The following is a 13,322-nucleotide window of genomic DNA, read 5'->3' as shown; positions in this document are numbered from 1 at the left end:
AGTCTGCCCACAGCCCAGCCTGACCTCCACCCAGGCGGGGACACTTCCCGCTGGAAGTGGGGGAAACAGCTCAAGGACCCCATAGTGCCCACCCCTTAGGGTCTTGGAGCCGGGTTGGGAGGCCCTGTTTGTCCAAATTTCCTGAGACTTGTAGGCTGACCTCCAGAATCCACCACGCACGCTCAGGAGACCATCCTGCCCCCTCATCTCTGGCCACTGCGGCCAGTATCACAGTGACTCCGTCTCCCCCTGACCTCTGGAGTCCCCTGAAGGCAAACATGGGCCCTTCCTCGTGTCTGTCCTGGCACCACCGAGTCTTGCACACAGTAGGTGCTCAAGAGCTGCTTGATGAATGAATACAACCTAGGAACAGGACATAGGGAGGGAGGGAGGCAACTGCCTGCCAGGAGGGGCTACTCGGGGTCAGACCTGGCTCAGCTACTCCAGCCACTTGCTCTGTGGCCACAGGCACGTCACACCTGACCCTCACATGGCCTCAGTTTCCCCAGGAACAAGGAGGGGCCCCCCAGCTTCCCACACCCCTATCCCATGGATGGCAAGTGGCCCCCCAAGCCTGCCCCCTAGGACTTGAGGCATTGGCACAGCCCAGATCCACAGGCCACCCAGAGAAGGCCAGGCCAGGCAAGGGGACTGGCCTGCCTGTGTTTAGGTGGATCAGGGCCCTGCAGGGAAGCCTGGGACACCGAGGCCAGCCCTGTCCTCCATGTGCAGGGACTCCAGAAGACCCAGTGTTTTAGCTCGTACTGTGGCAGCATCAGATCCCTGCCCAGGTCACTAGGCCATAGGTCACTTTCCCTCTGGTCATTACTGGGGGGCTTGGAGAGGAGGAAGTACTCTACCCCCCGCGCCACTGAGGGAAGTGGGGTGGGCTGCTGAGAGCCCTGGGGACCCCTGCGGGTGGTGTGGATGCAGCAGTGATCCAGGGGGAGAAGGGGCAGCTTGGCCCAGGCAGTGGCTATGGGGGTGGGGAAGGACAGAGAGGCAAAGAGGGCTCAGTGGCCCAGCATGGAGGGCACGGGAGGGGCAGCCTGACCGGGGACCAGGAGGGTGAGACGTCACGCATAATCATGGCAAAAGATATCATCTCCCGAGCACCTGTGGCCTTGCACCCCTTTACCCTAACCCCCACCCGGGAGGCAGGTATCACGCTTGCCTGAGAAGATGAGGCCCAGGAGCGAGTTAACGCTTCCAGGCTCACCCCGAGGGCCGGGCCAGGAGAGGACAGGTGGGCAGTGTGGGCCCTTCAGGCTTCCTCGCAGGAGCTCTGAGGATACAGGAAGCTGAGAAAAGGGCCTCGCCGAGCAGCGGCTGTTTCGGCCTGACTTTTGAGGGTTCCTCCTGCTTACCCACCTTGTTCTTTATCCGCCAGTGGAGAAAGCGAGGACGGGCTTGCCCTCGAGAGTCCTGCAGATGTGGGTTTGAACCACGGTTCGGTCACAGGACCTTGGGCAACTCACTGGACTTGAATTTCCAGACCTTCTTTGTCTTCTGCAAAGTGGGGTGACTCCAGCCTCCCCCACGCGCTGGCATCACAGTACACGAGCTCACCAAAAGCCCAGCAGGCCCAGCTCAGGAGACGGGACTGGGTGCCTGCTCTGACCCCTCCCTTCTGCTCTGGCCCAGCTTGTCTCTCGGAGGAGCCTGGGGCTGGCGAGGCAGATGCTGGTGACTGCCCTGGGCAGCGGGCAGCTGCGATGGGCTCCAGCTTCTCCTCAGAAGTGGAGAGCAGGGGCCCCATCACCATCAGACCAGGTGGCAGATGACAGATTCATCCTTGGCCCTTAATGAGCTGGCAAAGTTTAACACTGCCGTGGCGGCTACCCCCTCACTCCTGCACCCCTGTGAGGGCCTGGTGCCCAGATGGGGCGCTTCTCTGGCAGCCTGACCGACGTCAGTGAGTCCAGCAGCCCTCACATCTCTCCTTTCCCGCTTTGCCCTGGCCTCCTTCCGACTCAGGTCACCCCCGGGGGTGAGGGTGGAGGGCTCTTCAGGGATTTTACTTGGTGCCACAGACCAGCGGGGACTCCTTGGGTGAGTCTGGCTCTTGGAGCCTCTGCTTCTTTCTCTGTAAAATGGAAACGAGGAGACTCATCTCACTCACGGCGTGTTTGGAGATGGGCATGTTCTTTGCAGATAAGTAGAGAGGGCTCAGTGCACAGCGGGTGCTCAGGAAATACGTTCAAGGAAGCTCGGGTGATGAGTGGTCTCTGGTCTGGTCCTGCTATTTGGGCCTTGGGGAGTGGGTAGGGAGGCGCCAGCCTGCTGCCCACACAGGGGGAGTCTAGGCCACACAGCGGCAGGTTTGGGGGAGAGAAGAACTGCAAGGGGCTCCGGTGCCTCAACTCCCCAACCTCTAGCTTGGCAGGGGCAGTGGGACAGGGACACGGCCCCCTGGGCAGTGGTCTTGTACCTGGGATCTTGCCTGGCTCCAGAGCTGGTGCATAAATGCCAGTGAAGACACGTCCACCAGTTGATGAGAGCATGAGGCACACGCATAGCACAGAGACTGTCATACTCACGAGATCAACTGTTTATTGATTCTTTTTCTAAAATACTATGCGTTTAAAGAAACACCTAAACTGAAAAGACGTGACAATTTTTGGTACATCTGTAGCAAAGGAATGAGGATTTCTGCTGGTAAGTGTTCGTGACAGACAGACACACATCCATTTTCCAAGCAAGACATCAAGCTCACTGGAAACATTGAATAAAATGCATAGCTTGTGATGGCAGCAGCCATTTCTCCAACGTCTGAGTTACACAAAGTAAAGGTTATCCCTCCCTCCCCTGCCCCGTGATCACAGTGCAGCTTCCTGCCCCAGCACGCCCGCTCCCTGATGACTAAGGACACTGCGAAGAGACCCTTGTGCTAGGGGGGTGAGATCCAGCTTTTGTTTGCTCACGAGGAATACAGATGACAGTGAAATCTTCAACTGCTGGAAAGACACGGGAGGTTTGTACAGTGTTCTGCTACAGAAAGGACTAAGGCTTGTTAGAAGTTGGACCCACAGCTAGCCAGTGAGGACAGACTTCCCTACAGCAGGCTCCACTTCAGAGAGGCCCAGGGCCCGAGCCCAGAGGGTCTCAGCTGACCAGCCAGGCCTGTGCCCAAATGCCACGGTCTTTAAGCAGTTTACAAATTAAACCCACTGTCAAAAGCTGTTAAATCTCATTAACACAGTAGACGAGCTCTTTAGATTCTCTGAATATCAAATAATATATATAGATATACACCAAGACATGACAGTCTAACATAAAGCATCTTAACTATAGATGCATTCACTTGAAAAGTTAGTCTTATTTTTTAACCTTTCAAATCACTGATAAAATTGTTAATTTGCATGAGTGAAGTTTTAAGCACAGAGTGAAAACAGTTTTTAAATATGGTGATTTTAGAGAGTTCTACATAAGATTATTTGCGCAAGTCACATTTGGATGCCCCAAATGTGGACAGCATTCACAACAGGAATCCAGCCATGTGTTCCCATCTTTCTACTGCAATCTCTTGTCTCAAACATTGTCTGTCCAAATGAGCTACTGGCTCTCGCAGCTTGCCCCAGGCAGTGGCATGGTTGATTAACAGTACGACATGGAAATAGAGATATTTCCTTAAGACTGGTGTACATCCATCTATGCCATAATTTAAGTATAAATGAATGGAAGAACATGTATATAAAAAAGTAACTGTACACAGCCTTTAAATTAAAAACCTCAAAGTCCTCCCTCAGAAAATGGCATGTAAGTTTGTTCATCTAAGTTGCAGGTGACGGGACTCATCAGAGAAAGTAATCAGTGGAACCAGAATCAGTGTAACCCACCATTACCATGGACTTGGAGGAGAGGAGCAAAGACAAGGTCAAGAATATACAGATCCATGATAAGCCAACACACAGCGAGTGGGGGAGCGGGGGCAGGGGAGGGTCCCGGCGATTTCTGTTGTACTGCGTCTTCCTGTGCTCAGATCTCTCCATTTGCACTGTGGAAAGGGTGCCGAGTCCCAGGTAAAAGGACCAGCTTGTCTGCCTTCAAGAGACACCATGAAGCCAAGAGCAATGGAACCATCATCTTTTGCAGGAAAAGGAGTGAACGCCCACACAGCCGGCTGGAGGCGCCAGAGCCCGGGGCCCAGGGCTAACAGAGCCCCTGGGACCTCCACCTCCACCCCTCCGCCAGCCAGCCCACCAGCCCGTCACTGGATCGCCTCGACGTAATTCGCTGGGTACAGGCCAACCTGTCCGTTGTCCAAGCGTCCCTTGCACCAGCCCTGCTCATCCTCATCCTCTACCTTGGTCAGCTCATCCCCTGCAAGACAAAAAGGAAGCGGTCTTGGTGACCACAGGGTCAGAGAATCACCCTCATGTTTTAGCCCCCACCCTGGGCCCACAGAGGGTCCCTAACTTGGGTGGGAGGGGCAGGCATTCTTCTGGGGGCAACGTGGCCCGAGGGCCTGGCTCTTTCTCTATCAAGTTGCATCTAAGGTTTCGTGTTTAGTCATGGGGGCCTCTGAGAGATCTAAAGACCCAGGTCTTTCACACAGTGATCCTAAAGCAAGCCGTTCTCAGTTGCCAGCAGGGCTCCCACAGAGACTGCAGAATTAAACGCTGCAGGACTTTTGCCTCCGACTGTCCCAGGCCAGGTCAGAGGAATCCTTTCACAGGGTCTGTGTCACCTCCCTCACAGCCCTGTACTGCCATCCTTCCTTCCCCTGGGCCCTGGCCCGCCTGATCTTCTCGTATCTCCTCCAGCACTTGTTGCCATGGTCTTGGTGCCTTCATTTAATGTGTGTCTAGACTGCAGGCTGTGGGAGCGTTGGGGACCCATTATACCATCCCCAGCAGCTAGCTCAGAACATTTGTCCTCTGACTTAAGGAAATCAACCTCTCCCAACACTGAGAGTATTGGCATGGTTCTGGAATCTCCCCATGGCTCTGTGTTAGTGCAGTTTGATTTATCTTTTGTTTGTTCAAGCATGAAGGAACCTCTACATCACACCAAGGCCCTGGGTGGTGAAGGAGATACAGACATGAGAGAGGGACAGATGGAGCCCTGGTTCCTCAAGGAGACAGGCCAGGGGACAAGGACCAAAGGTGTGGTCAGGGCTGAGGTGGAGGGAGGTCCAGGCGTGGCATTTTCCTGTTCAGGACAGACAGAGCAGCCCAGACCAGGGGACAGGAAGGAGCTCTGGCCGGTGACCACCACCCTGCAGAGATGGCTGCGGGGACTGGCAGAAGACAGGCCAGCTGAGGCCTGTCCTTATTGGTCACTTTGCAACTTTGTATTTCCTGTTGGCATTTTGGTCCATTTTTCAGGCTCAGTTACATTTTTTTCCCTCAGGCAATTAAGCCTTGTTTAGCAACATTTCCCTGACTCCTTATTTTGTGTAGCAGCCATACTGATCCAGATGCCTGGGGGGCCAATACCTGGGCTGCTGGGAGAGCTGGCCAAGGCCCCGTCCCTGGGGCCTAGCTGCCTCATCTGTGGACCGGGGGAAGGGGTGAGGGGGCACTGTGAGGACCAAATGTTAAAACACAAAAGGGCCCTGGGTCCACGCAGCGAGCACTCGGTAAACGGGGGCTGCCGTTACTCCCATGAGCGAGATGGTTCTTCTGCCCGCTGCTGTGCACCCGTGCTCATGCAAGTCTGGCTTGGCAACATCAGGAGCGAATGCAGGGGGCCGAGGCGTGGCGTGCTGAGCGGTAAACCTCACCTTCGCCCACCTCCAGGTGCCCCCGTGGGCCCCTGGCAGGGGCGACACTGACGACTGGTGTTTCTCCCATCAGGCCCTGATGAGCGAGGCTGCCCGGAGCCGACGGGGCACCAGCTCTATTATGCTGTCACGTGGTGAAAAGTGCACCAAGTGAAGACTCTGCAGGCTCCCAAGGCCCAGAGAAGTGGAGAGCGGCCAGAGCGTGCTTAAGACAGAGGAAGCAGTATGGGCCGGGAACTAATGTCACGTCGGGGAAAAGAAAAATAACACAGAAAACAGACGAAACTAATAGGAACCTTCCAAGTTGTGAAAATGTAAACCGGTGACTAGAAACATTCACTTCAGTTTGCTTTTGGTAATTCACTGGGAACAGAAGGAAACATTTTAAATCTATAAAACTGCTGACTAATCCAATAGGTAAAATTTAGAGGGAATTCCCTGGCAGTCCAGTGGTTAGGACTTGGCGCTTTCACTGCCGGGGACCAGGTTCAATCCCTGGTCAGGGAACTAAGATCCCACAAGCTCTACAGCGGGGCCAAATGAGAAAAAGAAAGAATTAGAAAGAATGAGAAATTAAAAATCAATCAATCAACAAACAAAGCAGGGGGGAAACAACCCCAACCAAAGATGTCAGAAAACTCGAGGTAATTCCCTGGCGGTCCAGGGGTTGGGATTCTACCCTTCCACTACAGGGGGTGTGGGTTCGATCCCTGATCAGGGAACTAAGATCCCGCAAGCTTCAAGGCACACCCCCCCAACCCCGCCAAAAAAAAAGAAAAGAAAAGAAAACTCAACAAAGGTGTTTAAAGACACGTAAGAGGGGCTTCCCTGGTGGCGCCGTGGTTGAGAGTCTGCCTGCTGATGCAGGGGACACGGGTTCGTGCCCCGGTCCGGAAGATCCCACATGCCGCGGAGCGTCTAGGCCCATGAGCCATGGCTGCTAAGCCTGCGCGTCCGGAGCCTGTGCTCCACAATGGGAGAGGCCACAACAGTGAGAGGCCCGCGTACAGGGAAAAAAAAAAAAAAAAAAAAAAAGACACACGTAAGAACTTCTACATCCAGGGCTTCCCTGGTGGTGCAGTGGTTAAGAATCCGCCTGCCAATGCAGGGGACATGGATTCGAGCCCTGGTCTGGGAAGATCCCACATGCCGTGGAGCAACTAAGCCCGCGAGCCACAACTGCTGAGCCCAAGTGCCACAACTACTGAAGCCCACGCGCCTAGAGCCCGTGCTCAGCAACAAGAGAAGCCACCGCAATGAGAAGCCTGTGCACCACAATGAAGAGTAGCCCTGGCTCGCCAAAACTAGAGAAAGCCTGCGCACAGCAACGAAGACCCAGCACAGCCAAAAATAAATAAATTAAATAAATTAAAAAAAAAAAAAAAAAAAAAGAACTTTCTACAACCAGCCAGAGGCACCCAATGACCAACCCTGGGGTCGAGTGTCCGGGGAGAGCTGGCCGGCCTGCTGAGTGCAGAGACAAGGGCTTCCGGACACAGCCCCAGCCGGGGTGGGGTGGGGTCAGAAGTGAGGGTCTGTCCCAGAGATGAAGCATGGAGGGCACACTTTAGCCTGTGCTGGTTGAGTCAGGGCCCAGCACAGCCCCTGCCCTGGAGGGATGGATGCTGAATTTGGGCTGGCTTTGAGGAGGGGCAAGGCAGAAGGAAGGAACTTGGCTCCCTTTGGGCCCACTTGGCACAGGCCGATCAAGCGTCTCTGGACAGGCTCTAAGGTAGTGCTCTTCAAATGGAGGGCTGCAGCATTTAAAAAAAAAAAAGGACAGGATAGAAAATCTCCACCCACAGAGCTCATACAATCAGGATCCAGACTGGTCTATAAAACCGGGGTTTCAGCTACTGGCAGCAAAGGTGTGTTGGTGGTAGGTGTGCACACAGCATGGCTGCAGAAAGAGTGTGAAAAGCACTGCCCCAAGATGAGGCTCTGCAGCCCCACGGACACGCTGCCTGCTCTTCTGGGGTCTGGGCTCCTCTGCCAGCTGTGGGCCTCTGGAGAAAGGCTTCCCTTGGGGACCCATAGGGCAGCTGCTTCCAGGGAGCCTGGTGATCAGCATCTCCTGTGCACAGGCCTTAGCCCTGCTGAGGCCGCATCTTGGGCAAAGGCACATGGGCACCTCGCTGTCTTCTAAGCTTTGGTGTTGCACATCTGCTACCTTTTTTTTTTTTAATTTATTTATTTTAATTATTTATTTATTTTTGGCTGCGTGGGGTCTTCCTTGCTGCGTGCGTGCTTTCTCTAGCTGCGGAGAGCGGGGGCTACTCTTCATTGCGGTGTGTGGGCTTCTCATTGCGGTGGCTTCTCTTGTTGCGGAGCATGGGCTCTAGGCAAGCGGGCTTCCGTAGTTCTGGCGCACGGGCTTAGTTGCTCCACAACATGTGGGATCTTCCCGGACCAGGGCTTGAACCCTTGTCCCCTGCATTGGCAGGCGGATTCTCAACCACCGCGCCACCAGGGAAGCCCCATCTGCTACTTTTAAAATGGGGGGTGGACTGGCGAACACACAAATGAAACTAGCAGGAAATTTTAGCAGACTTAAAAAACAACCACCTCCCCCAGCAGGCTGGAAGCACTCGCCCCAGATGCCAGCCGGGAGGGCCACCTACCAGCCTTGAAGCTCAGCTCATCGTGCTCCTGCCCTTCGTAGTCGTAAAGGGCCCGGACCCGCACTTCCGTCCCCGAGGGTGTGTCCTCGTCAAATGGATTTGAGTCCCCGTTGGCATCCGTGGAGGAGAACGGGTTGTTAGACTCATCATCTGACCAGTCCGTGGGGTAGCTCTGGGTCTTCTCGTAGCTGCTCACACTGCAAGAAAGGGTTGACCCAGGGGCCTGAAGCCCTGCTTGGAGCCTTGGTCCCCGCCCAGGCAGCCGAGGGAACCCTGGGGCTGGGCTGGGACCCCTTCTGCAGGATCACAGCCCCCTCAGCAGCCCTGCGTGGGCAGGCTCCCTGTGGGGCCGCCCGGCATGCCCGTCTTCCTGTGCTGGTGTGCCGGGACCTTGACATGGGTTAACAGAGGGCAGAGAAAAAGCAACCACAGCTTGTTAACTGGTGCCTCCCTCCCTAAGAGATCGAGAAGCCAGAGACCGTCCACCAGCTGGCAGCCGGGCCACCTCCTGCAGGCCTCATGCATTGCCTTGAGTGCCGAAGGGGTGAGACCCTGGACAGAGAGGAGAGACAAAGGAGCGAGGTGGAAACCAGAGGGAAACGTTTGTTCACCAACTTTTTGGCCTTAATGTCCTCCTTCTCACTGACGGTGCTCCCCGTGTCGTCCTCGTCCTCGAAGGGGTTGTAGCTGGACAGTGACTGCGCTGACCGTGCGGGGTTGTTCGGGACACTAAAGTCGCTACGGGGAGAGAGAGAGCTTTCAGGGGACCCCAACTCGGTGGCCCCCAAGGTCCGGGGTGCTCCCAGCTGCAGGATCACAGGGCCAGGGTTTGAAGGGACAAATCGGCTCCCCGTCAAATAGGAGGAATATGTTGTTTGCGCAGAAAGCCTGTTTTAGCAAAACGCTTGGCAACGCTTTGGCTGTTAATTGCGCTTTAAGTGTCTAAGAGAGAACAAGGTTTCCCTTTGCCCTCCTTGTGTCTGAACACAGTCTATCCTGAACAGGAGCCCTGAGGAGGGCACAGGCTGTCGCTGGAGCAAAGTGCTTCTGGGCTCAGGGGTTCTCTCTCTCCATAGTCCGCCCCACCTGGCTCTCTGCTGAGAGCTGGCAGCCAACAGCCTGTGGGGCTCAGCCTGGCGAGGGTGACAGCCGGGGAGGCTCAGAGCCCTGCCGAGGGCAGGAGGGAGGTCCCGGAGCTCTCCAGACCCCACAGAGCAGCGTACCCTCTCCTTCTGACTACAAAAGGGCCCAACAGCCTCCGCCCTGGTTCTTCTGGGTCTGCAACTTCCAAAATCGGAACCAAAGCCTGCTGAATAGCCCTTTCTGGGAAGAAAGGACCCCTTTTGTGCTCCAGAGAGAGAAAATCCATCTGCTTAACTGTATCAACTGCCTACTGTGTGCCAGGCCCAGAGGGGACCAGAGAGAAATTTGACCCCAGCCTGGCCTGAGTGCTGACAGCCAGGTGATGAAATGCAGAGCGTGGAACAAGATGGTAGAGATAAGACAGGCCCCCGAGAGCCCAGGCACCCCACTGTAGAACTCTGAGCTGAGGGACTGCACCATTGAGCTGCAGGGCAGGGCTCCCCAGGCCAGCACCACCTCCCAAGCCAGGGCGGCACGGAGCGGGGCCCACAAAGTGCTGGGGGGATGGCTCAGTCAGAGCAGAGGAGGGTAGGCAAGGAAATGCTTCAAATGTCACCAGAGTGACCCCAAGTGGCCGGCAACTGCCTCACTGGTTTCAGGCCAGGCAAGAGGCACTGGGCCTATGCCTGCCTGTTGCCTACATCAGGGCCACATGTCTAAGACCACCAGGCCCTCCTCCCTCTTCGGCACCTTTCTCCAGCTGATCTGAAAGGGGGTTGGTGCTGGGCAGCTGAATTTGTGCAGCAGCCCTGGCCAACCTAGGCCGCCCCGCCCCGCCCATAGTCACACAGGTGCTGGCCTGACCCCTGGCACGGTGCTCACTGCTGCAGTCACTTAATCAGGCCCACCTGCCCAGATGGTGGCACAGCAGCTGAATGACAAGTGGTCATGTCAGCCCAGGGAGACTGGGCGGGGGCTTGAGTGCCCAGGGCTACAGAAAGGCCTGCGGAACCTGCGCTGACTCTTCCTAGGAAGCCACGAGCCTGAGGTGTGTTATCATCCAGCATGCCGTGGAGGCCTCTGGGCCCAGGGCCTGCAGGGCAGCCTCAGCTCTGCAGAGGACAGCAACATTATCTGCTGGGAACTCTGTGGCCTCACCTGGCACACACTTTCCAGGAGGTTCTAAAGGACCTCAGTGCCACCTCTTTGATCCAAACTCAGTTTTAGCAAACAATGAGGTCAGAAATAACCAGTGCTCTCAGCAAAGAGGTAATTTGAAAAAGGGGGCACTTGACAATGCCCCACCCCCGAATAAGGCACCTGCATACGGCACAGGGAAATAAGTACAAACCTGGCCAGGACACCTGAACCCTCCTGAAGGACCCCACCGACAGTGACCTCCACCTGCCCGTGTGCACCACTGGGGACACATAATGACCAGCACCTAACATCAGTTCTTCCCCTCATTTGGGGCCCAAGGCACATTTGTGGCAAAGGCTCCCCCTCTGGATCTTTCTGCAGCTCTGGCACCAGGTGGACTGATGATTCTCTCCAGAGATGACCTTGGGCCACTGCCCAGCAGAGCGCAGGCAGCCAGGGAGTGTCTGGAAAGATGGCCCTGGGGCTCCCTGCGAGGCCCCATCGGGGAGTCTCCCGGTGTTGCAGGTGGGGGCGTCCCAGCCCGTGCAGAGGACCAAGGGGACCTTTCCAGGGATTGAGGCCGCCCCAGTGCCCACCTGCTGGGCTTGTTCTGCAGAGCCTGGTCCCCGGTCTGGTTGATGCCCGTCAGGGTCACACCATCAGCAGTCTTCTTCTTCTCTCTCCGGCTGAGAGTTCTATTCAGGTCTGCAGACCACTCCTGAGCAACGGGTACCGAGGGAGAGAAATCAGGAATTTCATTTGTTTGAGGCCACATCAGTCTAAGACACCGGCCAGCGAGCCAGTGGCCTGCCCCGCAGTTAGTGGCATCTACCCTTGCTGCCTCTGCTCTCCCTTGTTACCCAGCAGACCCCGGGCTCATGACACCCACCACTGACCCCTCCTCACTGTGCGAAGTGTGGACTCCTCAGGGGGCCTGGAGGTCAGCACCAGGCCCAGCCTGCAGGGACGGATGGATGATAAGAAGACTGGAGCCGACATTCAGGGATCCTGCATTCCAGTCCCAGGGAGCCTCCCCATCCAACCCCTGTCCCTGTGGCACTCAGCTTCCGGACCCTCAGGCCCGCAGCAGCAGCCAGAGGCCTCGCCAGGTTTCCTCGCGCTTCCAAAGGAGACAGAGCCCACCCTCCGAGGGGCTTGGCATTCAGTGCTGAAGACTCTCTCACCCGTGCCCTGAACCGTCAGCAGGGCAAGAGAGCTGGGCGTGGGGGCCTGAGCAAGCCTGCAGTGTGGGAAATGGGCCCTGGGTGCAAACAAAATCAGGGTCCCAGGGGAGCTCCCACATCACTGCAGGGGCAACCCAGCCACTCAAGTCTCCAAGGAGCAGTGCCCTTCCCTGGCCAGAACGTCCTCCCCCATCTGAGCAGCGTGCTGGGGGCTAGCTAACAAAGCAAAGCAGTGTTTACCTCCCCAGAGGGTCACTATTTTTCCAGCATGTGAACAGGCTTTTATCAACCGCACTGAAAACACTGGGAGAAAAGCATGTGTGTGTACACATTTAATGAACTCTTCCCCCTGCCCCATTTCTACCCATTATCCAACAACTTTATCTGAATTAATATTTGGGATGACTCTGAGCTGTGCTTTGAGTCATGAGCTTTGCTCATGTGTAGTTATGGAATTTCAAGGCTAGAAGCCACCTTAGAAACATTCAAGTCTCACCTGCCAATTTGTCAGATGAGGAAACCAACACCCAGAAAGAAAAGTGACTTGCCCATGCAGAGCTGGTGGCAGACCTGGGCCCTCAACCCCAAACTTAGGTCACCTATTTATTTGTTAATTATCTTCTTAACTGAAATAAGCTGACTGAGGACTCAACTAGAACTCAGAATCCCCATAGTGACCTTTTTAAAAATTTTTTTTTGAATTTTACTTATTTTTTACACAGCAGGTTCTTAGTAGTCATCCACTTTATACATATTAGTGTATATATGTCAATCCCAATCTCCCAATTCATCCCACCACCACCACCACCACCCGCCCCCCACTTTCCCCCCTTGGTGTCCATATGTTTGTTCTCTACGTCTGTGTCTCTATTTCTGCCCTGCAAATAGGACCTTTTGAAATATAAATCCGTCCTGATGGGGTGGCTTTCCAAGGGCCGATGTGATCAACACCAGGCCAACTCTGAAGGGAAGGGTCCGCTATTAACTTGGACAACAAAACAGCCTGGGCTACACTGTGGCCACGGTTCTTTAACCTGTCAGAATCAGGCTGCAGATGCCACACACAGACCCACCTGGGCTGAACACACACTGCAAGAGGTTTGGAATTCAATAAGTTAGCCATAAAATAGGAACTTACTTCATCCTTGTGGCATGGAAAATAAAAACAAATAATTTCATTAGAGAAAGGAAGCATGATCCTGTAAGAGCTGCAAGCATGCAACACATGCAGGCATGGGTTCCCGGCCCGTGGGACCCACAGAGAGAAGGGCCACCATGGGTTCTGGCCAGGACACCCACCCCAGCAAGACTGCCTGTCAAGTCTTCCTTTCTCTGGGTAGGGACGAACAACCCTAAGGGACCTGGGGGTTGGAGCGGGTACATGTCACAGAGGGCTTCCTGAGCCTCTCCTGAGAGCAGCGAACACTCCCCGCAGAGGAGAATCCAGGTGTGTGCACAAGTCCCATCGCCAACTCGCTTCTTGCCCGTGTGCCATCACTAGGGGGAGGAGAAGTCGGGCTGTGCTGTCTCCTCTAGGTCCACTTCCACCTGGGAAGGCCCCGGGCC

General features: G+C 55.3%; 1 protein-coding gene across 4 annotated transcripts in view; it reads right to left on the bottom strand.

Moving 5' to 3' along the window:
• Positions 1–2,530: 2,530 nt before the first annotated feature.
• Positions 2,531–13,322, bottom strand: part of PACSIN2 (protein kinase C and casein kinase substrate in neurons 2) — a 140,029-nt gene continuing 129,237 nt past the window's right edge. For 3 of the 4 annotated variants that reach the window (XM_032645270.1, XM_032645271.1, XM_032645272.1), the window contains exons 8-11: positions 11,169–11,290; positions 8,965–9,087; positions 8,350–8,546; positions 2,531–4,323 (exon numbers count right to left, since the gene is read on the bottom strand). In XM_032645270.1, coding sequence (XP_032501161.1) covers positions 4,211–4,323; positions 8,350–8,546; positions 8,965–9,087; positions 11,169–11,290 — 555 coding nt within the window. In that variant the 3' untranslated portion in view covers positions 2,531–4,210. The remainder of the gene's footprint in view (positions 4,324–8,349; positions 8,547–8,964; positions 9,088–11,168; positions 11,291–13,322) is intronic. The other variant, XM_032645273.1, reaches the window with a different exon arrangement.

The sequence above is a fragment of the Phocoena sinus genome, chromosome 10 (assembly GCF_008692025.1).
Source record: "Phocoena sinus isolate mPhoSin1 chromosome 10, mPhoSin1.pri, whole genome shotgun sequence".
Lineage (NCBI taxonomy): Eukaryota > Metazoa > Chordata > Mammalia > Artiodactyla > Phocoenidae > Phocoena > Phocoena sinus.
This window is presented reverse-complemented; position numbering and strand designations above follow the sequence as displayed.